This window comes from Aptenodytes patagonicus, chromosome 10 (assembly GCF_965638725.1).
Source record: "Aptenodytes patagonicus chromosome 10, bAptPat1.pri.cur, whole genome shotgun sequence".
NCBI lineage: Eukaryota > Metazoa > Chordata > Aves > Sphenisciformes > Spheniscidae > Aptenodytes > Aptenodytes patagonicus.
Window position 1 is genome coordinate 15,702,069 of NC_134958.1, and position 27,003 is coordinate 15,729,071.

Below are 27,003 nucleotides of genomic sequence, written 5' to 3' on the forward strand. Positions count from 1 at the left end.
GTGTGCAGTTTTCCAGTTCAAGAAGCCTTTTTGCCAGTACAGAGCTTGCCCGTGTTGCACTGTCATGAGGGGGGAAGGAGAGGATTTTATCATGGGCAGTCTGAGTGGGGAGATTGCTAACTTGCCTCCAAAGAGTAAGGACTCCTCTGCTATTCCAGCAGCCCGTTGCTGTCCCCTAGTATCATGTCATGACTATGAGCAGAACTGGGCAGGATTTGGGCTCCATGCTTTTCTGTCGCTTGCCCTCAGTCTTCCATGGGAGTCCTGCAGATGGTGTGCATGCAGGGCTGTATCCCAGGCGGCTGCTGGGCCATCTGAAGCGAGGTCAGGATGCAAAAGCAGAGTCTGGAAGCAAAGGGGATTGAGGAAACCCATTTCGAAAGCCGGACTTCCCTTTTTCCTGCCTGGCTTGTCCGGTGCAGTGCAAGCATGTGGGATGGGGTGGCCTGCATTTTCTTGCCCCAGTTGTGCAGCTGCTTCCCTCGCAGTTTCTCCAGAGCTTCATGCGAAGTTCCCCGCTGCAAACCTGGGTGGATCTGGGCTGTGGGAGTGATCTGGGCTAGCCCTGAGAGTGCAGTTGTGAACTAGCGCTGGGGGGGGCGTGGGGATGTCTGTGTCTATGCCTGTGTGTGGGGATGTCTGTGTCTATGCCTGTGTGTGGGGATGTCTGTGTCTATGCCTGTGTGTTTCTTTTAAGACCAGGTCAGTAACTTGTCTCATTTGACCACTATGATTTTGATCTGATGCTGGGAGCCAAAAGGCAACTTTTGCTGTTGGCAATCCGTGGCCTAACATGCAACCATACACAGAAGAGTATCATCAAGTATATGAGGGGTAGGAGTCTTTTATATATAAATACACACACATATATTTTTGTATATATACTTAACTCAATTGAGACGGCTCCATCTGGATTCCTACAGGGCGTTCTGACCCTGTGGGCACAGAACACGTAGGGTAATTAGAGAAGACAGTGAAAATTAATAGGGACCTAAACCTTATTTCAGACACAGAGGATAAGAGTTAAACTTACCCAGGATAAATGGGGTCTGAAGGGAAAGGTCATGATTGGCTGTCCATGATTGAAGTACAAAAAATAGTATTAAGAAAATGATTAATAAGGATGAGATGGATCATCAGAATGAAGGATGCTAAGATGTAGAGTGGCAATAGACGTATGTTATTCCAGCTGTCTGAGAGTTTCATCTGTGCTATAGAGAGAATAAGTGATGGCTTGGAATTTTTAGTGCTAAATGGGACCTAGAGCAGATCCTACTCCATCTTCAGGCTTTGTTTTGCCAGAAATGGATACGTGTGAACAATTATTCAGTGCAAGGTTGGTTGAACATGCTATTTCCCAATCTTTTTTGGACTGAAAGACTAATTCTTTGGAAAGGCAGGTGTGATAACTGTATCTACTGTCCCGGTTGGAGGAGGAATTGAAGAGGTTAGAGATTCCTTATGTTTCAGTGGTAGCCTGCAGCTAGGTTATCTTTAAGTGGCTATAGAATCACAGCTTCAGAGTCTTCAGGTGTTCTAAACATGTTTTTTTTTTCAGCACCATTCACAGAAATAATATTTCTCATAAAGGAATTGGCCAATAAATACCTGCAAAAGAACAGATAACAGTGGTTTAAATAAAGGACTGAATTTTGGAGCTCTTGTTTCCCCTAGGAAGCCTAGTGATTAGGCATTAAGGCCAAGTACTTAGAGAATTTTTTTTTTACAGAATTGATCGCTCAAATTTTGAAACTAGAGAAAAATAGGTACTCCTGTAATGCTATTTGAAAGGCTATCTGACTAGTGCCTGTTCAACATTTAAAAAAAAAAAAAAGACAAGAAACAGGAGAGGCGATAAATTAAACACCTAGATACACAAACCCTAACAAACAACAGTTAGCAGAGACAGTAACAAAGACCAGAAATCTTAAATCGGGGGAGCTATTACAGGAACCACTGAAATATAACCTTGAAGAGGTTCAGCCAGATTCTCTGATGATGTGTGATAACCGTGTTTTATTTTTCTTATCAGAATGGGTCTTACAGGAATGGGTAAGTTTATGAGAATTTTTTTTTTTTGAGGGAGGATTGTGGGACTGTGCAAAAAATATTACGGGATTTTTAGGTGGAACAAAACCAGTTCTGCACTCCACAATCTGCATATAAACATTATTTTAAATGACTTCTCATTGTATAACTGCAAAGTGGCCACATTTGAAGTAATGCAAATAAATGTTAATAATTAGTTATAATTAGAACTATAACTGTTTGCTATAAAACCTTTTGTAATTTCTGTCTGGCGTTCACCTCCGTAGTTATTTCTGTAGCTGTTGAACTGTGGCATGTAACCCTTGTAATCAACAAGACCAGCTTTCGCTCCGTCGCCACACGCCTCGGCAGGCGGTGGGGAAGGGGCCGGGCTGAGCTGGCCGCGCTGTACGCAGGGCGGGCTGGCGCGGCGGGGCTGGGTGCGGGAGGGGCCGGAAGGGTTGAGCGGGCCGCTGTAGGGTCGCGGCTGGGCTGACCCGGGCTGCGTCCCATGTAGCAGGGCTGGTCAGAGCGTAGCTGGGTGTTGCGAGTGGGGCTGACAGGAAAGCTCAGGGCTACGGGTGGGACGGGGCCAGGGCGGGGGCCCTGTGAGGGGGACCCCGGGGCGGGACACAGGGACCCGCGTGGGGCAGGGCGGGCAGGCCGGGGGCCCGTCGGGGCCAAGGGTTGCGGGACGGGGCCGAGCTAGGCCGGGCGCCGAGTCCGGCCGGCGCCGCCGCGGCAGGGCAAGTTGTCACCCCGCTTCGGCGGCGGGCGAAGGTGGCGGAGGCGGCCAGGGTGCGGCCGGGGCGGGGAGAGGGAGCGAGCGCGGAGCGGCGGCTCCTCCCCCGCCACACCCGGTGCGGCAGGAAGAGGAACAGCCGCGCCCGCGCCCAGCTCCCGGCCGGCCCCGGCCCAGCGCAGCGCCATGGCGGCGGAGGAGGTGGACGGGCTGGCTATGTCCCGGCCCCACTATGGCTGTGAGTACTCGGGGGCCCGGGGATCCGCGCGGCCGCCAAGCAACGACCTCCCCGGCGACGCCCTGCCCGGCCCACGCTGTCCGTCCCTTCCAGCGCCCGGTGCTGGGAGCGGAGGCTGGGGCGCCGCAGGGCGCGGGGGGAGCCGCGGGGCCTTGGCTCGGGGACTGGCCCGCGGGCGCGGTGGGCCCCGCCGGCTCTCCGCGCGGGCCCCGGGGCGCGGCCCGCCGTGCCTCCCGCGGGGCGGGCGCCGTGGGGCGCGGGAGCTCGTCCAAGCTCGACGTCCCTCCCCGGGCGTTAGAGAAGAGCGCTGGGAGAAGGCGGTGGATGGGCAGCGCAGGAGCGTCCTCCGGCTCTGCCGCCGTCGCCTCCCGCGGGCGGGCTCCGTGCCTCGCCCAAGATGTCCGCCGCGGGCGGGGGGGGGGGGGGGCCGCGGGGCGGGGGCGCCCGTGGTGGGAGGGGGCGCCCCGGCAGGAGAGGGGCGCGGGGCCGCGGGCCGCCGCCGCGGCGGTCCCTGCCTTCTTCTTTCCCGCCTATTTCGGCGACGACACCTGACTTACCGGGCGAAACGCGCGTCCCGATCGGACACCTCCACCTCCTTGTCATACGCTTGCTGTGGAGAGGGAGGCTCGAGTTCAGGGTGTCCGAGATACGTGCTCGGTTGTGCTACGGTACCACGTCAAAAGTGAGCGAAGCCGGGGAAAAACGCGGTGCTGCGTATGGGAGATGTCGTAAGCGACCGTCGGTCAGGCCGTGCGGTGCCGCCCGAGGCCGGCGGCGCAGGGCCGGGGCGGGCAGGGGGGCGGCAGCAGGTGGAGTGCTGGAGGAAGGGTTGTGTGCTCGACACTCGGTTTAGAGCAAGACGGAAGGGTTGAGTTGGGGAGTCGGGAGGGGAAGGAATCTTTCCTTACTGGTAGGCGTTACCCTGTGGTTTGGGACAGTTTTCAGCTCTTGTAACTTTGGGTGGGGTTGGAGTAATCGGAAAGATGCTTTTGCGGTACTGCAAACTGGTTTCTGGAGACCCTTTGCAGTTTGAACCAAGATCTCGTTTGATCCCAAGTGCTGTAGTTGATACCTCATCGCTTGCATGTATTTGTTGAGGGCATTTTAGGTGTAAGCTAACCTTTGATTAATAATGGTATGAGATGTTTCCTATAAAACCTAAACAGTTGTGGGTTGTTTTTTTTTTGACATGAGAGCATGGGTGAGGTATTTAGCTGTAAGAGTGGAAAGAGCAGGCTTTATCACTGAGGCTTTAAACACAGAGAATCAGGAAGATTTAGGCACATACTCCTATGTAAGTCCTCAGCTTGATCCGAAGATGACACGCAGGTTGTGGATCTGAACGATTCCCTTCTAGATAAGGGTTGTGAGTAGCATTTCCATCTTTTTTAGAGATGGACTCTAAAGATACAGAAGGGATCATATGATGTGAATATATATTGTTGTCCTTCCTTAATCTTTGACTACCAAAATGGGAGGATAGATGGAGGGATGCTGATGTGCCTTTGATGAAGTGAAAGGCAATGCTAGAAGAAAATAGGAAAATGAAGGACTGTTTCTAGGAAATTGGAAGATGGAAAAAGTTGGATCACAGTCAAATTGAGAAATCAGAAAGGGGGAAGATGGCAAGTTTATGTGACCAGGAAGGAAGGATAAGGAAACAGGGTCTCTTCTGTTGCTTGTAAATAACAGATATATTTGGTTCTTCATTTTTCTGAACCAGATAAAACCTGTGATGAGTTTCTGTGGAAAAGGTTGAATCTGATTTTTGGTGTGCCTGTTCAGTTACATTCAGTCTTCAGCCACCTGAGAATGTGTTTTTGACTATTTGCAGCTGTCTTGGATAATGAGAGATTAACAGCAGAGGAAATGGATGAAAGACGACGCCAGAATGTAGCCTATGAATACCTTTGTCATCTGGAGGAAGCAAAGAGGTAAGAATAAGTGGTTTTGAAACGGCTGGTGCTTTAAAAGAAGTTGTGATATTTGGTACGGGGAATAATTTGGATGCAGCTTACCTCTTGTCTGTTTCTTAGTGGCTATATAGATTCATTTTAAAAAAGAAACAAACAAAAAACAAATTAAAAAAAAAACCAAAAAACAACTGACCCCTTGTGTGCTTATCTAACATGTTCGTAAAGACTTCTTGTGACAAGGACTCCGTAGCTCTAGTGCTCCAGTATTCCTAGCACTGGATGTTATCTAACTTGTATATGTCTTGGTGCAATATTACCTCGCTACTTATCAATGGACATGAAGAACAGGTTATTCTCTTCCTCTTGACTGCGACCTTTTACAAATTTAAATTGTAACAGTGTATTTCCCTTGCACTTATCTTCTGTTGGACTGAAAACCCAATTCTTGCATATTTCTCTGTGGGTCCTATTTAATAGATATGTAGTACTTTTTCCCGGATTGTTCTGACTTCTCTCCACTCACTCCAGGTCTTTCTGGAAGTGCACTGCCAAAACAGAGAAAAGTTTTCCAACAGGGGCGTTAACATGCATCCTTACAAGAGCACAAGGATTATTTTGTGTACCCTGACAGATATGCTAGTATTGTACATTATGGCATGGTATGATGTAGTAGAGTTTTGCTGAGTTCCCACCCTCTTCCTTGAAGGTGTGCTGCTGAAATTTGTTCCTCATCCTGTGTTTGTACCGTCTATCATGTTTCCCTGAGTGTGTTACCTTTCACTTGATCCTGCCAAATTTGATTTTTCTTGATCTTTGTTTAATATGTTGAAATAGTTTTGATCTTATTCCTGTCCTCCAGCATATGTGTAGCTTTTGTGTCATCTCCATGTTTAATAAGCATGTAAGCATGCTGTATTTCTTCATTCAGACAGTTAATGAAAGTATGATCCGAACGCAGTAGATGCTATATATCTGCTATTAAAGGAAAAAGAACCAATATTAAAAATGAATGCATGAAGTCTTACTGTTGGTATTTTTTAAATCTTTTTGCAAACATTCAATCCTATACATTGTACGTGGAGAATAGGAATGAGACAGACCAGTTTGTCTACTGCTTCCCTTCATGGCAGTCGGGTCTTCTAATGCCTTTGTATAAATTGAATTTTTTACTTGAAATTTAAAATTTTTTTTTTTAAGCTGAGATTGAGACCAAAGACAGGTTTTCAAGAACAAGATTAAAGAAAAAGAGGTGAGGTAATGTTTGTATTGGTGACTCCCCCTGCCCCCAACACTTTTGAAAGCAAGGCTAGTGTTTCAGTCTGCATTTTGTAATTAGTCAGGAAATGGATTGTGAGCATTTTGTAATTAGTCAGGAAATGGATTGTGAGCTTAGACTTTCCGTGTTCCCACAAAGATCTAGGCAAACTAGCCAATGTATGTGCCACAGAAAATAACTTCTGGAGCAGTAGAGAAGTACGGAGCATGCATAAAAACATGTTCTAAATAGTCAACAGCATGTTTTGTCATGGCTCACTGAATACTTCAGTCTGCCTTTGTCCTTCAAAAGATGATATGGATTAAGAGCCAGAAAACTGTCTCTTCCACTGGCTGGGTGATGAATTTTGGATAAATCTGTGTAAGTCTTCCCTAGCAAGACAGACATGTTCCGCTGTGGTGATTTTATTGGGGAGGAAATGCTGAGTTTGTGCAAGTTCGCTGCTGGCAAAGTATAAAGAAGAACTTCGTTCCAGGATTTTAATAGTTTACGCTGCCTTACCAAGAATGTATAGTATATTTTTGAAGGGGCAGGGAGCACTCAATTTATGCTATAGTCTTTTAGGTGCTTCATAACAATTGTCACTACTATAGATTCACAGAGGCTACTTAGTTACTAGCAGATAATAATTTTGTGTCCGTACAGATTTGGATGAGGTTTGAAGTAGTGAGAAAGATCTGACTATATGTCAAAATAACTCCTTCCCTTTGAATCCAAAATCTTTAGGATCAAATGCTGGGTGACAGGGAGAGATGAGTTGCGCTCTAGTCATTGCCCGTGCTTGAAGGAGCCCCAGATCCATCACTTGTGGACTCTTTCTGTCATTGGCCTCAGAGTAAACGCTTTCCGAGGTGCTTGTTCTCCGTTCAATTCCACGTCCAGATTTGCAAAAAAATTCAGGCAAAAATACCTAACACAGCAAGTGTTAATATTTTCATTAAGCTCTTGCTTAATCATGGGGACTTACACTTTAGATAAATCATTTTTGAAGTTTCTTGGCCATCTTATCTCTGCTTCTGAGTATTGCCTTGGTGTTGATGAGGCTGAGCAGCTGGGCATTTGATTTTGCCGCACCTTGTCAGACACAAGATGTTTTCACTGTTTTGTCTCAGGACGAGCCTTCAGATCTTTCAAATAATGCCTGCTGGTTGCAAGGATGATTTGTGAAGAATGAAGGAACAGCTGTGTTGCTCAAAATGCAAGTAGTGGTGTTACAGCCTTCCTCGTATCCACCTTGGCAGTCAGAGCACTTACTTGTTAAGCGGAAGGTCTGCTTGCAGAGCTTCAAATACCTTTTTCCAACCCTCAAACCATGTTTGCTTAGTGGCCTACAGGCTGTTCATGCATATGTGAGTGGGAATTCCTGACTCCTATAGCTGAAGCCATACCACTTTGCATAAGAGTTAAAGATTAAATGACCAGGAGGGGAGCAGACTCCTTAGTTTAATAATTAAGATACACAAGTGAGAGCAGAAAGACTTGAGTTCATGGTCTACTCCCAAGAATTTTTTTTTCCTCACTGAGCAGTCTTTTTGTAAATTGTCCTTTGATTTTTTTTTATTACTACTAGTACAGCCTAAAAGAGGGCTCTTGGCTGTGTTGTTGGAAAGGAGTTTATTTAACAAAAACAACTAAACCAGAACTGTAAGAGATCATTACGTTTGAAATTAATGTCCTTGGTCTGAGATTTTCTGTATTTGACTTCTTTGCCAGTAGTGTAACTGAGACATAACGTGTGAATTAGATACTGTAGCATTTTGCTTGTGCTACTGATTACAGTGCCTCAGAGCTATGGGTATGGATAGGAGGGTTTATAATCTTTCTTCATAGTGAGAGATTTTCAGATTGGAAGTTACATCTGTAAGGAGAAGAGGAGGACCTAATAGCAGAGGAAGGTATCTGGTGTGCCCTGTGTCACACTCTCAGAAGCTGAAAAGGTGAACGTTGTAAAGTTGATGGTGGCTGAGGCAGGGTGAAGAACAATTCTTAGCGGTCCCCCTCCTTCCCCCGTAATCATATTATCATATTACATTATAATAGCACATTCAGACACTGTAGTTTGTATTCAGTTTTTCTGTAACTTAAAAGCACCTAAAATGATGTGAATAATATCATGCTGATTTGCATTGCATCAGCCTTGTCAGTGGCTTGCTGTCCCTTTAACCAAGCAACAAATATGGAATCCAGAAGCGGAAGTGATTTTTTTTTTAATGTTAAACAAAGAGGGTAAGATGAAAATTGGCTAGCACCTAATTTCATACTGAAATGAAAAATCCAGAAAAGTCTGGATTTCTGAACTGTCTGATGTAACAGCACATGTGCAGTAGCTTTGAGTAGTTCATGAAGTTGTCTGGAGCACCTGTCTGCTAAGGAGCATACATCAGAGGCATTATCAGAGGAATATCAATAACTTGCACTTGTTTAACAGTATTGCAGCCTGTTTTGTTTTTTCTTGAGCTGTCACTGTTGTTCTGTTGTTGTTTAGCGGTTTTTGACTTCAGCTACTAATGTGCAACAGTCTTGTGAAACGGGCATTATTCTTGCTAGTTGGAGGAAAGGAGGCAGAGCGTGCGACTAAATTGCTTAAGATCGTGAAAGACGTTTAAATGAAAATTGGAGCTAAAATGAAGACTGAACAGAGGGATTCCTGTACTATGCTTGGACCAGATAACTCTTTCTTGAATAAAAATGGCTTTATGAATAAGTTTTGTTTAATACTTCAAATCTGGTGTTTTGTGTTTTGGTTGGGGGGTGTTTTGTTTTGTTTTTCTGTCTCCAAATCACAGTACAAATACAGAAAAGCTGTGGCGGTGCAGATAAAACTGTAAGAAGTGTTCTGTTCTGTTGTGACATGGCAGCTTGTGCTCACAGAAGGGTAAGGGTATACTTATCTGTAATAGAAGCAACCTGAGAGAACTTCTTTTTGTGGTCCTCATCTAGAAGTCAGGCTGGTGCACTGTAATATTCTTCATGTGTGTTGTGTGATAGCCTTTTTTCCTATGTGGGTTACTTGTTGGGGTATTGTGGCATTTTCATGATGAAATTAGCACTTACCAATTTGGCAAAGGCTTTATCAAGCTTTGTCTTTCACTGTGGAATATTCAGTTCTCCAAGTTGGAAACTAGAATGTCGTTGGCTCTCTTGTTTCCTTACGTGGCTTGCTGGGTGATGGTACCATGCTTTTCTCCTGGCATAGTAGGAAATATTTTCATTCTGGGTTGTATATGCATGGTGTAAGCATTTTGGTGCCCAGATTATGTGGCTTCCAATAACTGTATAACTTCCATCGTGCCTGAGCAGTGTGTTTCTTCTTGCATGCATCAGGATGGAATCTGACCATGTGGTGGTTTGGTTTTTTTTTTCTCGAGGTTTCTTGTAGAAGATGTTCCCTATTGAGCAAGAAAAGGATGCTGCTTGGTCTTTATTGCTGATTTAATCTGTTCAGGATTGAAGTGTACTGTCTGTGATCTTGTGGTAATCCCCTTCTTTCTGACAGATTGGAAGACGGCTTAGTGTAAACTGATAATACCACTGAGAGAAATTAATACTTTGTGCCTGTGTGGTAAAGTCTGAAGGGTCTTTCCCATTGAATGCTTTTCTGTGAGAATTACTTTCCCCTCTCCCTCATGCATGCTCTCTCTCTTTAAAGCGGGGAGCAGTTTTTTTTGACTGGGATGACTTGTCTGTGTCTTTAAGCAAAAAATAAATCTAAATTATTTGCCAGGTGACCCAGTTAAATTTTTCCTAGAAGAAATCTAATGTTTAAAGAAAAAATCTGGTCTTCACCTTTTTGGGTTTCTCACTTTTAGTTTGAAAGTGTTTGGACAGATATAATTGTCTCCTGGAATTTGGCATAGTCATTCAAGATCTGCTTCGACAGGTTTCTTCAGAGGTGTAGGGTGCCCAGAAGAATCAAGAGGAAGAATTATAGAGGATACCACTTTCTGGACAGATTGAACACATCTAGAATTAGTGCTAGATGGGAAGCTCTATAAAGCTTATTCTGTGAGTAACTTTGTACAGCTGGTTCATCAGTGTCTGTAAAGGTGTAGATATCAGTTGTTGAAGGAGCTCTTGTTTGAAGATAAAATATTTAAAATAGTACGCTACAGCTTAAATCTGCTTGTGAAGGAAATGTGATAGTTGCTCTTTTACACGGAATTAGTCTCAAGAGGCTTCTTCATTGCAAATCGGAGATTTTTCAGAAAGGTGAAAAACTTGGTTCCATTCTCTTACTAACCTGAACTTGGAAAAATTGAGGTAGTTTAGTTAAAATGTGTTTTATGAGCTTTTGCTAAAGAACAGGGCTGCAATACAGAGCTAGGTACCAGTAAGGTAGTTTGAGAAAAGCAGGATTAGGCTTTCTCACTTACTTTTGTACAGTTCTCAGTGTGCCTCAGATAAGCAAGTCGTGTGCAGAGTATCGTATTTAAATCCTGCTTAAATTAATCTGCAAATTAGATACAGGCAAGTTTCCCATGGGTTTTGAAGCTGTAGAGTTAGCGCACTACCTCTTGGAGGATTCTGAGGATGAAGTGGTAATAGCAGTCTCTGGAGTACAGCCTAGAGTGCCACAGTCCTGGTGGTGTGAACCAGAGCTGCAGTTGAAGAATTTCTATTTTTTTTTGCTTTGTTTTATTGTAAATCTCAGGACAGCGAGAATCGTAATGTCACTCTGGAGTCCCTCAAATAAAAAGAAAGGTGAGGATTGTTTTGGGTTTATCTCTGAGCTTATTCTTTTTTCTTTCTTTTTTTCTCCCCCCCCCCCCCCCCCCCCCCCCAACTTAGGCAAACCTGACTTTGTGGGATGGGTTTTCTTTTACCTTTTAAAGATATTTCTATTTGCATTCATATTTTAATGTCCAGAGTGTATGCAGCCCAGCTACAGTTTAGTGTCCTTCAGTGATTTATGAGCAATTAATTGTATTACCTCAGAAGCATAGGAAATTATTGCAACTTTGCAAATAACAGAAAAAGATAAGATAATGCAGTGGATCTTAAACGTTTCACAGACTAGATATGAAACATATTCTGTAGTTATGATATGTGAAAGCTATTTTGCCTTATGCGGGTCAGCCTGCATCTATATTTAATCCATCAGATCATAACGGTCCCCTCTTTAATAATTGCTGGTCAGTATTGCATGCTGGAAAAGGTCTAAAGATGGAATGAGTTATGGTTAGAAAACATCTGCAGTAATTTAGTCAGTAGCCTGTAATGTAGAACTTAAGAAAGTGTTCCTCTTATTGATGAGGTCTTCAGACTTAGGGAGGCAATCTGAGGCTTCTGAACGATGTCTGTCTGGCTTGCCCGTGTTTTATTTCAAATGTATAACTCCTTTTTGGAGATCTTTTGTTTTTATTTTCTAACTTTAGAATGAGGCCTTTTTTTTTCTTTTTTTTTTTTAAACCATTTGTAATATTGAAGTATGATTGGATTTTTACAGTTGCAGAGTCAAGAGAGAAATAAGCTCATTCATAAATTGATGTATTTGTAGATAAATTTGCGTGTGAGGAGTCCTGATACCTTCATGTATAATCCAAGTCACAAAATTACAGGAGCTGGCATTTGGCCAAAAATTAATTTCATGATTCTCACCAAAAGGGACCCCTCTAGATCAGTTGAGTGGGTCAGGAGGTCACTAATTGAAATAGCAGAACTCACTTGTCTGTGGCATAAACAGGGTTCTCCTCTTTTTATTCCAGGCTAATCAAGTCTTTTTTTTTTTTTTTTTTTTTTACTTCCTTGTATTTCCATTTTATTCTCACTTGTAAATTGGGTCAGGTACTGGTTTTTGGGTTGGTTGTTGGTTTTTGGGGTTTGTGTGTGTGTGTGTGTGGCTTTGGGGGTTTTCTTGTTTTCTGCTTCTGTCGGATATGATGCAAGTCCCATGTTAGATTGTAAGCCATGAGTATTCATAGATAATATTTTATTATCAACAGTGGTAAGTTGAAGTAGCTGCTGTTTAGCTCTCACCACTTCATCTGGGGCTTCCTATCAGCTCCTGTTTGGACTTGAGAAGATATTTCTCTGCAGTTCCTGTACTGTTTCGTTGATGACCTCATGCAGCTGGCAGGGAGTGGCTGTCTGGACTGGAAGTGTCTTGGAATGCACATTCAGAACTATTTTTCTGAGAAGTGGGTGGAGAGAGGTGGGGGGAGGACAGTGGTGGAGTACCACCATCTTTGCCTCACTCTGAATACTTTTTTTATGACTCACTGGAAATAGTAATGAAAGGCAGGCCAGGAGGAGAGAAACAGCTGTTTGCACAGAATTCAATTCAGAGACCAGGGTTTTGCTGTTTGGACGGTGGTTTGTGAAGGACTATTGTATGTAATGCAAGAAGAGAGCAGCCCAAAATAACCAAAGCGAGTAACTGTCTCATAACAGTTCTTGACTATCAGGTATTGTGGAGTGCTTTTTATAACCCTTATTTGTAAGAAATCAACTTAGTTTTGAGGTATGATAACTTTAGTGATGCTATACCTTCCCAGCATTTAAGCCTATTTAGTTTCTAATGGTAAGTGATCAAGGCAATTAGCTTTGGCAACAGAATGGTTGAATGCGCCTTGAAAAAGATTTTTGCATATGTGATAATTAAGTTCCTCAGACTATGCGCTTGGTACTCCTCTGAAAGCTCTTCAGGACTAATCTTTTCGGCAAACATGTCAAATGTGATAGGATCCCCATCAGCAAGAGCAGCTAAGCTCATTTTTACCAGTTGTTGGCAGTGTTTGCAATGGAGCAAAGAGGAACCCCATATTTACTTTTACGGGGTGGGGAGGGGGAAGGATTTCAATGCCAGAATATTAATGTGATCTTCGGTTCAGCTGCATGTTGCCGGGGAGGGTACATCAATCATTGGGAAAAATCTGGCATATGTTACTCGCTAATGCTTTGCTTTTTGGTATCTTTGAACTGAAAATGTCTCTGTGGATAATGAGAATGTTCTGGGACCTTTTAGCTGTGGGCAGCATTTGTTTTCCTAGCTCTTCATTTGAGAGGCCGTGTCTTTTCCTGCACAAACTGTGCTGAAACGCATTTAAATTTCCACTTACTTCTCTAGAAGAGAACGCTCCTGATGTGATAAATTTATTTTACTTTGTTGTTGTTACCTCCCTGAGAGATCTTTCATCTTCTTGGGCGATTCCTTGATTTATTCAGAATTGGTAAAATGAGTTATTTTAGAGAGAAGGTTTTGTTCGGGATTTTTGCATGGCTGTCTAATGCCCTTACTCAGGTGAACTGGACGAAGAGCTGAGGCTGTCTGCAAGTTTTCTCTTCTGATCCTGTGAGAATGTGTGCCAAGTCTGCGATTGTAACTGAACTAACAATGTTTGAGATGCATATGTAAAGGCAACGATCTGCTGGAGTATGAGAGCCCTCTTCTTTCAATGAGTATGATTTCTCCAAAAAATGCCATACCTGTGGTGTTGGCAATACTGAGCAGTGCAAAAGCCTTTAAGCCGTAGCTTTGTACGTTCTTTCAGATGGCTTGTGCAGACACTGTTGGGGGGAAAAAAAAAAAAACGTGTTGCCCTTTCACTCTGGCCACTTTTTCCTCTGCTGTGATGCTGCTGTGGCCACGCATGTTTTCCTTGGCACACCTGTAGGGAATTGCAATAGAAGGGCTAAATGGATGTGAATGGAAGCATCTAGATGTGGAGGCACCACATGCAACAGGGAAAGGGCTGTTGGAATGACCTGTGTTTAAAAATGCCCGGATTAGCAGCTGGTCATCAAGACCCCAGCATGTTTGCGTTCAGTTTCCTGAGATACCCTTTGGAGTTGGAGCACAGTGGACAAATCCTGATGAGTCATGGAGGTGGCACAGGACAGAGACAGTCATCACTGTCAGCTACAAAAGGGTATGAAAAGGTCTATCTGTAACCTGTAAAATCTGCATGTGGTTGCCAACTGAGGAAGAGCCCAGGAGATGTGAGGAGAACTTGACAACTGGCGTCCCTCGCCCCCCCATGTCAGGGCAACAGATCCTGGACATCCTAATACTTGTTGGGCCAGGTGTAATGGCCCACTGCTGGGTGGACAGCTTGAACATCCTTCTTCTGGTTGCTGGATTGCTGGACAGACTTCTTGGGCACCAAATGCTTTCTGGTGCTTGTGAGTATGAGATTGAGTGAAACCTGTTTTGTTTTCAGTTTTTATGTCAAATACAATCAGCTTCCCCCTTCTGTAAGGTCTAGTGTATTTTGCTACGTTGTTGGTACAAGGGTGTTAACTGCATTTTCTACTTGTCTGCCACCTTACAGGTTCAATAGACACTGGCTTTAGACCTAAGTTGAATGCAAGAGCTTTGTCACCTGCCCCAGAAAAGAAAAAGATTTACATGTCTATTTCAGCTTGTTAGATTTCTCAAAACTATTTCAGTTGAAATTGAAATTAAGAATGCTGCTTTTGACAGAGAACTAGAGAAGAGAATTGTAAACCAATGGACAGTCAAAATGTGCTTTAGGAAACAGATCTTGCTCGATAGAAAATTTCAAATTACAATTCTGATTGTTTTGTGGTAATTACTGGTGTAATTTTAATAGTTGTAAAGGTATGTGACTTAATATGTCACACTGATTTGAGCAAAGCCCTGTGTGTTTACAGGTGTGATTTCAGATTTACCTGCTTTGGAGGACTTTAAGGGGCTGATCTTGAACACTGTTTCCCTTGATGATGATCTTGTTTCCCAGTATGTCGATTGTTACACCACTGCAGAAGCCAACTTGCCTCCTTCCCCCCCCCCCCCCCCTGTGGATTTGAATATGTTCTTTGAAGAGTGGAATTCTAAATAAGTATTGTTGGTGCCTTCCTTTAGCTTGGACACCTGCTGTCTGGAATGTGCTGGTGTCCCTCAGTCCGCTTTTGTGAGCCTTGTTTCTGTAGGATGAGTTGTTAGGCAGAAGATGGTAATGTTTGAAATTCTGTGTGTTGGTGCAGGATGCTAGACAAGATGGGGAAAAGCCAATGATAAGTTATGCACATATTGACCCTGAGGGTGAGCAAACCTGGTGGGGAGTTAGGGAAAGGGAGATGGTTTTTCTTTCTTGAGGTTTTGTTGTTCTGAGTGGAATGCTTGGTATTCTGAAAGTCTTTGTGTGATGTAATTTGTCATTTTTGTAGTGTGAATGGAATGGCTGGTTAGCAGTGTTCACTAGCTCGTTTCCAGCTTCTGATTGGTGGTTACACTGTGATCACTGAAACTCAGTTTGACAGAGGGTTCTGCCCTCTTCTCCATCTACCAGATTCTTGCCAAATCTTCCTGTTACAGCAGCCGCATGAATAAGATGTTATTGCAACCTCTGTTGCTTGAGGAAGATGATATCATTTACTGCATGTCAGAAATCCTTTGAAACAAACTACTCTCCACTAAAATAAAAGTCCTTTTCAACACAGGGACAGGTACGTTATGTTACAGGTCCTTGTTTTTTAAATTGTAGATATCCAGGAATTGTGAAACTAGCTAATTAACTGCCAAAAACTGAAGCATACGAACGTTTTTCGGTCTTTGCTGCTGCAGTTTGTTTTTCATTTCGGCTTTGGTAGATCAGGTGCAAATTTTCCATTTGTTTTCTTGTGGACAAAACTGTTACTTTACTTTTCACTTGCCCTCCAAACTACTGAAAGGAGAGAGAAACTTTTTCAGTCTTTCCCCAGGCACTCCTTTAGAGTATTAAAAAAGCCAGTACATCACCAATACATGCTGAGACATCTGCTTTTTTTTTTTTTTTTAACCCAGACTAGACAACTTTGCTTTATGTGACTTGTGCCATCAGCGTTACGACGTTTGACGGAGTTAGACCATAAAGGTATCCAATGTTGATTTTTTTTGAGGCTTCAGGTAGTGAGAGGTCAGCCAATATCTAGGTGGATCGTTCCAATGGATTAAAATTTATGTGTGTTTTCCAATAAGAGTTTTTTCTGCTTCAGCTTCTAGCTGTTGTTTCTTATTGTCTTTGTCTAGCTTAGACTCCTGCTTTTGCAAATACTCTATTTATATTGGTACTGGTTAAAGCTGATTAAATATTCTCTACTAGCCAGTTTGCTGACCTGGCAAAAATCATCTGTTCTTTTCCTTGGCATGGAGGGTGGGGACATTCTCTGTCAGGCGACTGGGCTGAATCTGCTTGCTGAGACACATGGGCCTCCAGAATGTAAGGGAAGCAGCTGGAGTCTGTTGCTGCAGTCAGAGGAGGAGATTTATCTTTTGTAGGTGTGCCCTGATATTGCCACTTTTTTCTCTGTGCAGTTTTAAATTTATCATCTGTGCCTAGACAGTTGTACTTATTCTTGCTTCCTGCTAGTTTATTACTCTGGTCATGTGGCTGTCTGTTTGGTTACCCCTCTCTAGTCTCCTTTTTCCAGTACATCAAATTCAAGCTTGTTTTTGTTTTCAACGCATGTTATTTAGCTTTGTCATAAGTAGTAATTTTTCCACTTGCTGATCACTACTTTCACTTGGCCAAGGACAGTAGCTTTGATCAATTCCTGTTCCATATCTTCTTCAAATAAGGTCCCTCCTGGAGATGATTTCTTTTACCCCCAGCTGGTGTAAAGCTTCTGCCTTTTCCTCTATTTAATGCCTTCTGCAGCAGTGTCTACTATCCTTCACTGGATTTAAGAGTGCCAAGGTATGTTGTTTTTTTTTTTTTTTTTGCTTTTTAGAGTATGCTTTCTTTGTCCAGCGCTCACCTTTGGTTTTTTTGTTGTGTTGCACGTTTTATGGCATGTTGTGGGCTGTCTGGGGCAAGGGATGGCTTGGACAATAACACGCTGAAGCACAATGAATGGCTTGTGCATAATTGGGGTTGCTGTGTACCACAGTAAATAATAATTTCCTTCTCTGGCTGCTCTGGAGGACCACTTTATATGTCTAGTGGATGGGAGAGGTTTCAGAGAAGAGATTCTTTTCCTGTTGTGGTGGGTTGACCTTGGCTGGCTGCCAGGTTGCCCACCAAGCTGCTCGCTCACTCCCTCTCCTGAACTGGACAGGGGGAGAGACAATAAGACAAAAGACTCATGGGTCAAGATAAGGACAGGGAGAAGTCACTCAGCAATTACTGTCACAGGCAAAACAGACTTGGGAAAATTAATTTATTCCCCATCAAATCGGAGTAGGATAATGAGAAAGAACAAATCTTAAATCACCTTCCCCTCATTCTTCCCTTCTTCCCCGGGCTCAACTTCACTCCTGACTTCTCTATCTCCTTCCCCTGAGAGTGCAGGAGGATGGGGAATGGGGGTTGCGGTCAGTTCATTATGTGTTGTCTCTGCCGCTCCTTGCTCCTCATGCTCTTGTTCTGCTCCAGCATGGGGTCCCTCCCACAGGAGACAGTTCTTCACAAACTTCTCCAATGTGGGTCCTTCCCACGGGCTGCAGTTCTTCACGAACTGCTCCAGCATGGGTTCTTTCCGTGGGGTACAGTCCTTCAGGAGTGGACTGCTCCAGCGTGGGTCCCCTGTGGAGCCACAGGTCCTGCCAGAAAACCTGCTCCAGTGTGGGCTTCTCTCCATGAGGCTACAGGTCCTGCCAGGAGCCTGCTCCAGCATGGGCTCTCCACAGGGTCACAGCTTCTTTCAGGCACATCCACCTGCTCTGGTGTGGGGTCCTTCATGGGCTGCAGGTGGATATGTGCTCCACCGTTAACCTCCATGGGCTGCAGGGGACCAACCTGCCTCACCATGGTCTTCACCATGGGCTGCTCTGGTGCCTGGAGCACCTCCTCCCCCTCCTTCTTCATTGACCTTGGTGTCTGCAGAGTTATTTCTCTCACATATTCTTACTCCTCTCTCCCAGCTGCTGTTGCACAGCAGTTTTTTCCCCTTCTCAAATACGTTATCACAGAGGCGCTACCACCATCGCTGATGGGCTCAGCCTTGGCCAGCGGCGGGTCGGTCTTGGAGCCGGCTGGCACTGGCTCTATCGGACATACAGGAAGCTTCTAGCAGCTTCTCACAGAAGCCACCCCTGTAGCCCCCCTGCTACCAAAACCTTGCCACGCAAACCCAATCCACCTGTGTAGACATAAGCATGTCATGTGAGAATACTTAGGTTCTTCCTAGCTGGAGGGGAGATTAAGGCTTGTACTAGGCCCACCTGTACTGATTAAGAGAATCTCTCTGAAAGCTAAACAAATTGTTTGCAGGTATCCTTGATAAGTGGTGTGCTTATGCAGTGTTGCCCTGCTTGGATACGCAGGGGTTATCTTGCCTTGGTATAGAGTGCTAAAGGCAAAATGGAGGAACAAAGTTGGATTCTGTTTGTTGTGTTGTCTGTGTCTGGAGCAATGAAGGAACTCTGCCGTTCCTCTTCTGAATTATTGCAGCGTACTTTGCATCCTCTGTGCTGGCTGTCAGTTTCTGGGTGAGGTCTAAGACTATGTGGCTAATGGTTGAAAGAAAGAAATGAGTATGTTAGTTTACAGAAGACTTCTTTTAAAAGACCTTTTTAAAATTACCTTCTGTTTTGTAATTTATTGCAGTATATAGAATACTATCTTGGTTTGGAATGTTTTGTTCAGAGTCACGTAAATGGTAGAGAGATGAGGGGAAGAAACACAAGAAAGCTTATTTTAGTTAAGTCCAGGAGAAGAATGAGGATTTTTCAGTTTAAAAAAAAAAAAAAAAAGCTGATGTAGAGCAACAGTTTCAAAGATCTAAAAAAGTCTAATGTTATTTAAGAAATATTCTTGCAGGTTAACAGCTGATCTTCATTGATTACTGCAGGAGGTAGAAATTGGTGTACGTAAGTACTTCTGAAGGTTTTGCTAGGTATCTATAGATACCTCTGGTTATGTGAATACAGTTAAAAGTCTGATTTAGGGTGACTAAAACCAATCCGTTTGTTAATTATAGTTAATACTACTTTTGCCTGAGTATTAAAGCAAAATGTATTTGTTAAGTCCTATGTACTTTCTCTGTGTGATACAACTAGTGAAAGCAAATCTAAAGGCCATTCATATGTATTTTAATAGTTCTGTGATTCCCAAATACATTTTTGCACATTAGATCAACTCGCAAATGTGACATTCATAAACTTCTGTCGAAAAGAAGAGTATGTGACATTCATAAACTTCTGTCGAAAAGAAAAGTTTCATCAATTAAACATGTGCTATGTACAATAATTTAGGTAAGTATGAATAGATACAGCATATTTAATTGAGCAGTCAATTACCTAGTTTAATAAAAGGCTATGTTTGTTTGCATCTCTCTTACTGGCCTTTGTCAGAGACAGGGTATTGGGCTACGCGGGGTGGGAACTTTTGGTCTGACACCATGAACAGGCATAGGGGCTGCTGTTGTCATCTGTGCCTTCCTTAGTGATAGCTTCCTGAATTAAATATGGTTGAGGTAGCTGGAAGGCATTATCAGCAACTGTGCTCACCGGATTGCTAGACTGGATAGTCATAAAGTGCAGGCAGACGCTATCAAAAAATACAAAGAGAACAGGCTAAGCATAGAGCGGTTGCCTAGGGGAAACACAGATGATCCTACAGCAATTTGTGAGGCTTGAATTTTCTAAAGGTATTTGTCCCCGCCCCTTTCTGGCATTTGGTTGATATGCTTTCACCTTTATTTTTTAACTTCTGTTGTGCATTTGGGAAAGTGGTGTGACTGCGGGGGGGAAATCCTAAGGAGATATTCCACCACCACCCCCAGCCCCACCCCACCACCCCCGAAATTCTCCACGGGCAGGAAAATGTTAAGTTGTAGTAAGTGCTTGGGTATGCCACCTGACTGCCTTGCTAGTTTTGGCTGCCTGTCTGCTGTATTTCAGTGCGAGAGAAGAGCAGAGAGCCGACAGTGAAGCCTGTTTGTTACACGGTGTTAGCTGTACTGTTTGGATGAAGTTAAACTTTGGTAATCTTTTCTAGCTGGTTTGGAGATGTAAGCAATAAACTCTTGCAGGAACCTTTTCCTTCAAGAGCAGTAAGCAAAAAGATTTCTTACTCTAATAAATGAAGTGGGAGAATGCAGTGCTGTAGGTCCACTGTAGAGCTTGGAATTACAGGGGTTTATTTTAAGACATGGTGTACTGTAATAGTTTGAGGGATAGACTTCCCAGTCTTTCTCTAGATGATTGTGTTTAAAGAACTGTGTTAGTTCCCTGTGAGGTAACAATATCCCCAGTGATCTCAGCATTGATGTTCTGGGATTAGCTTTTTTAACCATTACTTGAAGGCCTGCTCTCGCAAGAGCTCATGTAGAATCCCAGCCTGATGTGCAGCATTAAGTGGAAGGATCCTGGTGGTTGTGTATCACAATTCCATGCCCTTCCTAGCAGCTTGCCTCTACTTAAAATCAAGGTGGTTATTTCCTTAGGGAATATGTTGGCAGTCCCTAAGCTGACTGAGTGCTGGGCAAATTTGGAGTAAGAGCCTCTCTGAGGTCAACAGGGTGTCACTTCAACAGTGGAATGAGTTGTAAAGCTGTCACCACTTAGAATTTTTTTTTTTCTGAGCTGTGTTTTTTAGCATGAAATACTGTTGATCACTCTTTCTTGAACTATATGCATTCAGGATTTATAAATAAGTTCATAGTCTTGGACACTATGAATGCTTTATCTTCAACAGGCTGAAGGACTGCAGTGTGATCTCTTGCCTCTTTGTTTTCATAGCAGAGGGCACCTGTGCTGTTTATGTTGACAGGTGTTTGTTGCACTCAGTATTGGACTCTGAAGAACCTTCTACAAGAGTGCCAGTATTCATTGTGCTGTGAATACCTTCCAAGAGTACAAATGTCTTCGGTGTTTTTGAGAAAGATCTCTGAAGCTTTGTTAGTTTTGCTAAACACTATATGTAGCTTTTGCACAGCTTCCAAGTTCCAACCATAGTTAATGGTTGAGCGGCTCTTCAGTCGCTCTTTTAACAGTATCTAGGTACCTCTCCAGACCCCTGTGCAGGCTGAACAGTGTTACTTGGAATTGCCTACATTTTAAATGTTAGGGGGTGAACGCTCGGAAGAGGAAGCAACTGGAAATAACTCTTTAAGTTCTTCATGGCATTTTCAGTACATCCATTCAAATTGCGCCTTCTCTTTTCCATTTAATTTTGGGTATTGTGAGATTTGAAGAAACTAAGAGTGTAAGATGCACTTTTTGTCTGTATATGGATATAGCAACAGGTGAATACCCATAGGATTACTTTGAAAGCGCAAAAAGATCACCTCGTTTCAAGAATTTGTACCCATAGTGTAAGCATGCACATGGAGATCACATCTTGAAGATGTGTTTGAAGAACTTGATTTTGGGCAAATAGCTTGCCTATTTCACGGTTAGGAGAAGGAGATGTGCAAGACAGTCTAACTATGTGTAAGACAGGCTGTGTTAGTAGAGCACAGGTTTAGGCAGGCTTATTTTGCTCATTAAAATATGTTGGTGTAGTATACAGACAGTGTTACAAAGACTGGAGGGTGTCATATGCGCCTGGAAAGAGAATCAAGCTCAATGCCACTCCAGTCCACCTCTAGACCTCCTTCAGGAGGAAATAAAGCATATTCAGCCTTCTTGAAGAACAAGATAACACCCTTCTGAAATGTAGCTGGTAGGGGGGACCACTAGAAGCAAGCAAGGAGTGCTGTGGCATGGACATGCTTACAAAGAGAAGACTCCCGTGATTCTGACCCATGATCAAGAACTCTGGCCAGTGCTCCCAAACAAGAGGCTCAGAAGTTTGCATTGAGGTTCTGTTTGCAGCTTTCCCGCTAATGAAATTGGTGAGGTGTGCAATAACCAGAATGTGATGTGATCCTGCGGACAACTGAGCTTCAACCAACACTTAGCATTGGTACCAGATTCTGATACGAGTGGTACTGGTTATCCTTTAGCATGATGTGTTACTGTTACATACTTTATCTTCGTAGAGTTCTTAATGGCTAGAAGTACTGAAGCATTGCTCTTGAGGCCAACACAGTGGAAGCGACCACCAGGTGCAGACCCAGACGGTGTGTTGGGCTGCAGTCTGGTCTCAGAGTTGAAAAATGTCACTGTCTATGTCTGTGTACAAAAGGAAAAGCCATTGTCTTGAAGTTCTAGGCCAGCTGAAGGTTAGAAAAAGTAACTTCTGGCCTCTGCAAATAATTAATTTTACCTTGAAATTACTACTACTTTAGTGATGACCAAGAAGTGAGCTTTCCTCACTGGTTGATAAAGATCTCTTTTTTTGACTGTCAATGCCTTCTGTGTTTTCTATGCCATGTTCTGTTTTCTTTCTGTGCTGGAACATACTGCATGGTAGTCCTGCCATGAAATGAGCAGTGTTCCTTACGGGTTTTGTCCATTTTTTTTAATTGTCTGCTGTACTATTTTTGTTTATTAAATCGGGTATTCTTGCAACAATTTCTGGAGAGATGGGTTGCTAGTTCTTCTTCCTCAGGCTTATCTATAATCAGTCTGAGAGGAAAAGAGTGACTTTTTCTTTTTTCCACATTTTTTCCATTGTCTCAGGATTAGCCAGACTTTTGATGTTTTCACAAGCATAAGAGCAAAATATCTCCCATGTGATCAATGTTAAGTTTCTGCTGTGTCTCAACTCTAGTTCTGGTTAAAATTGGCCTGTGATACTGTTGAAAATATGACACCTCTGTGTAACTTGTCACAATCCTTGATAATGCTGCATTGGGGGAAAGTAAAGAAGCTGGTAGTTGAGATGACTGATGTTAATTTTTTCCAGTCCTTGCTAATGGAGCAGTGTTTCCTTTAAAAGTTTGAAGACAGCATTACTTGAGAGACTGGCTGTCTGACAATACCTGATGTTACGTTTACACTGTCATGTCTTCTCAAGGAAGGCCTGGCTCTAAATTGCAGCTGATGGTAGTAGCTGCGTGTAGATATTCAAGGATCTTTTTCTAAGAGGGGGATCTGCATTTCATAGCAGTAGGACTGACTGATTAGAAAGGTGCAATTACTACTTTAACTTGAGCTAGCTTCAGTAAAATTGGAGAGTCCAACATTACCTATGCAGTCATGTGATGAAATTTGATTGAAGAATTAATACTGGGTTAAAAATTACCTTTTCTGTGCTGGTGAGAGGGAGGGGGAGTAGTGGAAACTGCCAAAGTAGCAAAAAAGAATTCAAAGTTTCTGCAGAAAGCTTATTGGTGGCATATTGTTCTAATGCCAAATGTCTAAAGGGAGTAGTGGTTGCTGCCCATCAACCAGGTTCTCCCATGCCCCGGCCCCGTGAGACTTGAGAAATGGTTTCCTCTTGTTCATCTGGAAATTCTGCATTTATTTCTGCCTTTTAAGGATGACAGGTGTTAATTTTAATATTACTATGTGAGCTTTTAAATGTAAAAGGTACTGCGTAATGCTTTCTGAAAACATCGTTTTGTCCTCTGGCCTAGCAAATGGTTAAGCAATGCCGCACCAAGAGGGAGAGTTATTGTATGTAAATTGCCCTAGTTTTGTAGTTATATTAACACCCACTTAGGAACCTGTTGAAACAGGTATGAGTACATTGAGACAGCTTATGTTCTAATTATGGGCTATTTATCTTACTTTATGGAGATGCTTAAACAGAACTCGCTGCCTCTATGTCCTTCCGTAAGGCATTAAATGATTTGGTCACATGTCCCTTCTACTTTCATTTTAGGCCTTCCTAGGTTAAACAGAGTGGGTGGTTTTTTTGTTACCCTCCCAAGAACCTTATTGGCGTATTATGAACCCTATTGCTAGCATTTGGACTCTTCCAGGGTTTGAGTAGCTCTGTGTCTCAGGAGTCTTTGGTTGTAATGATCTAAGGCACAAAAGTGACGTTACAGAAAGCTTTTGCCCCACTCAGAAGGAGTGGGGGAAAGGGTTGCTCATGGGGGCAGGGAGGAGTTGGACTAGACCTCAAGAGGTCCCTTCCAGCCTCAGAGATTCTATGAAGGTTGGGTTGAAGCAGCACAGGAAATGCAGCCATGTGGGATAGGGGAAGAGCATGATCTGAATGATAGTGTTTGACTTGCTTTACAGTATCTTTTGGATAATGGTCCAGAATTTTTAAACTTGTGTAATGTTTTCTCTATCGCTCATTCACTTGCTATCTGCATTTTTCTAGAACTTAAAGTTCAAGAAGAACTAAGGGGTTTTTTGAGAGAAAAGCACCAAAACCCAGGAAAATAGTTTGCAGAAGAATGAGTTTCTTTTTGTAGCTCATGTACGGAAGTTGGCCAGGTGTTCCCAGAAACCTTTTCTTACTGGTAAACACTACTCCTTGTTGCTTTTCCAGGCTCCCTGTCCTGCTTTGGGTTGCAAGCCTCCCTTTTTTTGGGCTCAGGCTGCACTCCACAGTGCAATGGTGTCTCATTTGGGATTGAAAGTGCTCTCCCAGTTTAACTGTCTATGATCCACAATTCTTCATTTGCAGTAGAGGCTTCTTTGAGAACATTCTGTTCAAGAAGCTGTGGCAATGAGCTTGATTTTTAATCCTTTTAGAAGAACGTTTGCATTCCTATTTATAAAATTAACCTGAGGAAATATTACAGTCTAAGTCACAAAACACTGTATTTATGTCACATTAGAAAAGAAGGTGTGGTACTAAGTCTCTTACTATAGGAGACTGTTGAGAAGCTTGCAGGAAAGCTAATGCTTTCCAGGCTAAACTAGGCTTAAATTAGCAACTTCCTATATATGCTTTTTCTACTTCAAAATTGTTAACTTACTGTTTAAGTGCACTGTACCTGAAGTACTAAATGTAAGGTCCATGAGACTTTCTGAGGCTATCAATACTGTTTGCAGTTGGACTAGAGGGACTGAGCATCTTTTGCCTTGTGGAAGCTTCTCTAATACAGGGTATTTTGATTTATATCTTATTTGGAACTCTTCTGACATGTAGCCCCCACCATCTACGACTTGTACGTGTCCTGAGTTGATGCCTTCTGCACTCCCATCCCTTTACTGCATAAAACTTGTAAGCTGTTCACATTGAATACTGAACTCCTGTCAAAACTTGTTGAACTGGTTTGCTTTCTGTAACTTGTACTTTGACTCAGTTCCTTACTCCCTTAACATGTCCTTCGGGTTGTATTTGTTTTCTGTACCTTACAGGCTTTGCATAAACAGTCTTCCTATTGTTTTCCCAAGTTAGATGGCAAGGAGCTCAAAGACAAGATGGGAGAGAACATGGCTGCTTATCACCTGGTGTTTGGTGGCTAACTGGTGACGTTCTCATATGTGAATAGAGGGTCCAAAGGAGGGCCACAAAGATGATGAAACTGCTGGAGAACCTGCCCTATAAAGAAACACTGAGGGAGTTAGGTCTTTTCACCTTGGCGAAGAGAAGGCTCGGGGGGGGGGACCTCATCACAGTTTTCCAGTACTTAAAGGGCGGCTACAAAGAGGACAGAGGCTCTCTCTTCACAAGGAGCCACATGGAGAGGACAAGGGGCAATGGGTGCAAGTTACACTGGGAGAGGTTTCATCTTGATACAAGAAATAAATTTTTTGCAGTGAGAACAATCAACCACTGTAACAACCTCCCCAGGGATGTGGTGGAGTCCCCATCACTGGAGGTTTTCAAGACGCAACTGGACAGGGTGCTAGATAATATCATATAGGCTCCCTTTACCACAGGAGGTTGGACCAGATGATCTTTCGAGGTCCCTTCCAACTTGGGCTGTTCTGTGATTCTGTGAATAAACCAGGCAGTGAGACTAATTATCATTTCCAGTTAGTCAGGTGCTATCAAAGGGCACATAAATCAGTCCTCTGACTTCTTGCAGCTTTTTAGGAAAGTGAGTAGAACCCACAAAGTGTGTGTGAGACTTGAGGCTTGGAAATGTCATTTTTATATACCTTTCCAAATAGTGTTTTAGGTGCTTCTCTGGAATATGAAAGGATACTTCTTGATTTCTGCAGAGTATCCACTCTTTTTGAGGGGGGCAGTAGTTCTTCTCCTTCTGCAACCCCCCCATGTAGTGTTGCAGTGTCCCATTTCAAGTAACACTTTCTTCAGTAGTGCTAGGGCCCAGTCATTTTTGTGTGAAGTTTGTCTCAGGCATTCCAACCAGCTACTCCTTTGCTGATAGAAAGTTTCTGCCCACAGAGCCTTTGTAATCTGGACATTCAGAGCAGAGGCTACAATTGTCATGTTGTACGTTTTATGAAGAGTTTTGTGAGACCTTAATTAGGAAATTTATTCTAGTTTTGGGAGTTGGGAAAGACTAGAAGTGAGTGAGATGGCTGGAGAATGAGAAGCCAGCAGAAGTTGGAAAAATCTGGTGTGTTGCCTGTTTCCTGCAGAAAACCACTCCGTGTTGTGGGAGGGCTGTCAGCAGGAACATAAAACTGTTTCTTGCTGTTGATTTTTGTGAGCACTAGTTCCTGAGAAATGTGTAGTTTCCCTTTTTTTCTCTTCCCCTTCCTTCCAGGCTCTCCTGAAATCTCCCCCTGTGCCTGTTGGAGACATCTGGTTGCTGACCTCTTTCTGTGATTAGTTACCGTGGCAACCTCATTGGAAAGCTTTGTGGCACCTTTTTCTTGCTTGTGTTAGCTTTTCAAAGGTGTCACCTCTGTTGCTTGGAGCTGTAGAGAAGCCAAGTGTGAGGAAAAGTCTTTCCTGGGCAAAGGGGATGGGTCTTAAAATTGAGTAGTTGTTTGCATTCAGATGGAAGAATCAGTAGAACTGAGATTTGGGGACTGTAATGGTGGCTGGTTGTAGGTACTTCATGATGAGCAGCTATGGAATGTTAGTGAGTTTTTTCTTTTGAAATAACTTCGCATTTTTCTATGTTATCCAGAGAAGAATGCAGATACTGAAAACAATCTGAATAACCAAAGAAACAGCAGTGAAATCAAGCTGTTTGTAAATCCTTT

General features: G+C 43.2%; 1 protein-coding gene across 2 annotated transcripts in view; it reads left to right on the forward strand.

Moving 5' to 3' along the window:
• The first annotated feature begins 2,914 nt into the window (after positions 1-2,914).
• IQGAP1 (IQ motif containing GTPase activating protein 1) overlaps positions 2,915-27,003 on the forward strand; it is a 76,417-nt gene continuing 52,328 nt past the window's right edge. The window contains exons 1-2 of one of the 2 annotated variants that reach the window (XM_076348249.1): positions 2,915-3,008; positions 4,843-4,942. In XM_076348249.1, the coding sequence (XP_076204364.1) occupies positions 2,957-3,008; positions 4,843-4,942 (152 nt within the window). In that variant the 5' untranslated portion in view covers positions 2,915-2,956. Of the gene's footprint in view, positions 3,009-4,842; positions 4,943-16,781; positions 16,838-27,003 lie in introns of those variants that run through there. The other variant, XM_076348251.1, reaches the window with a different exon arrangement.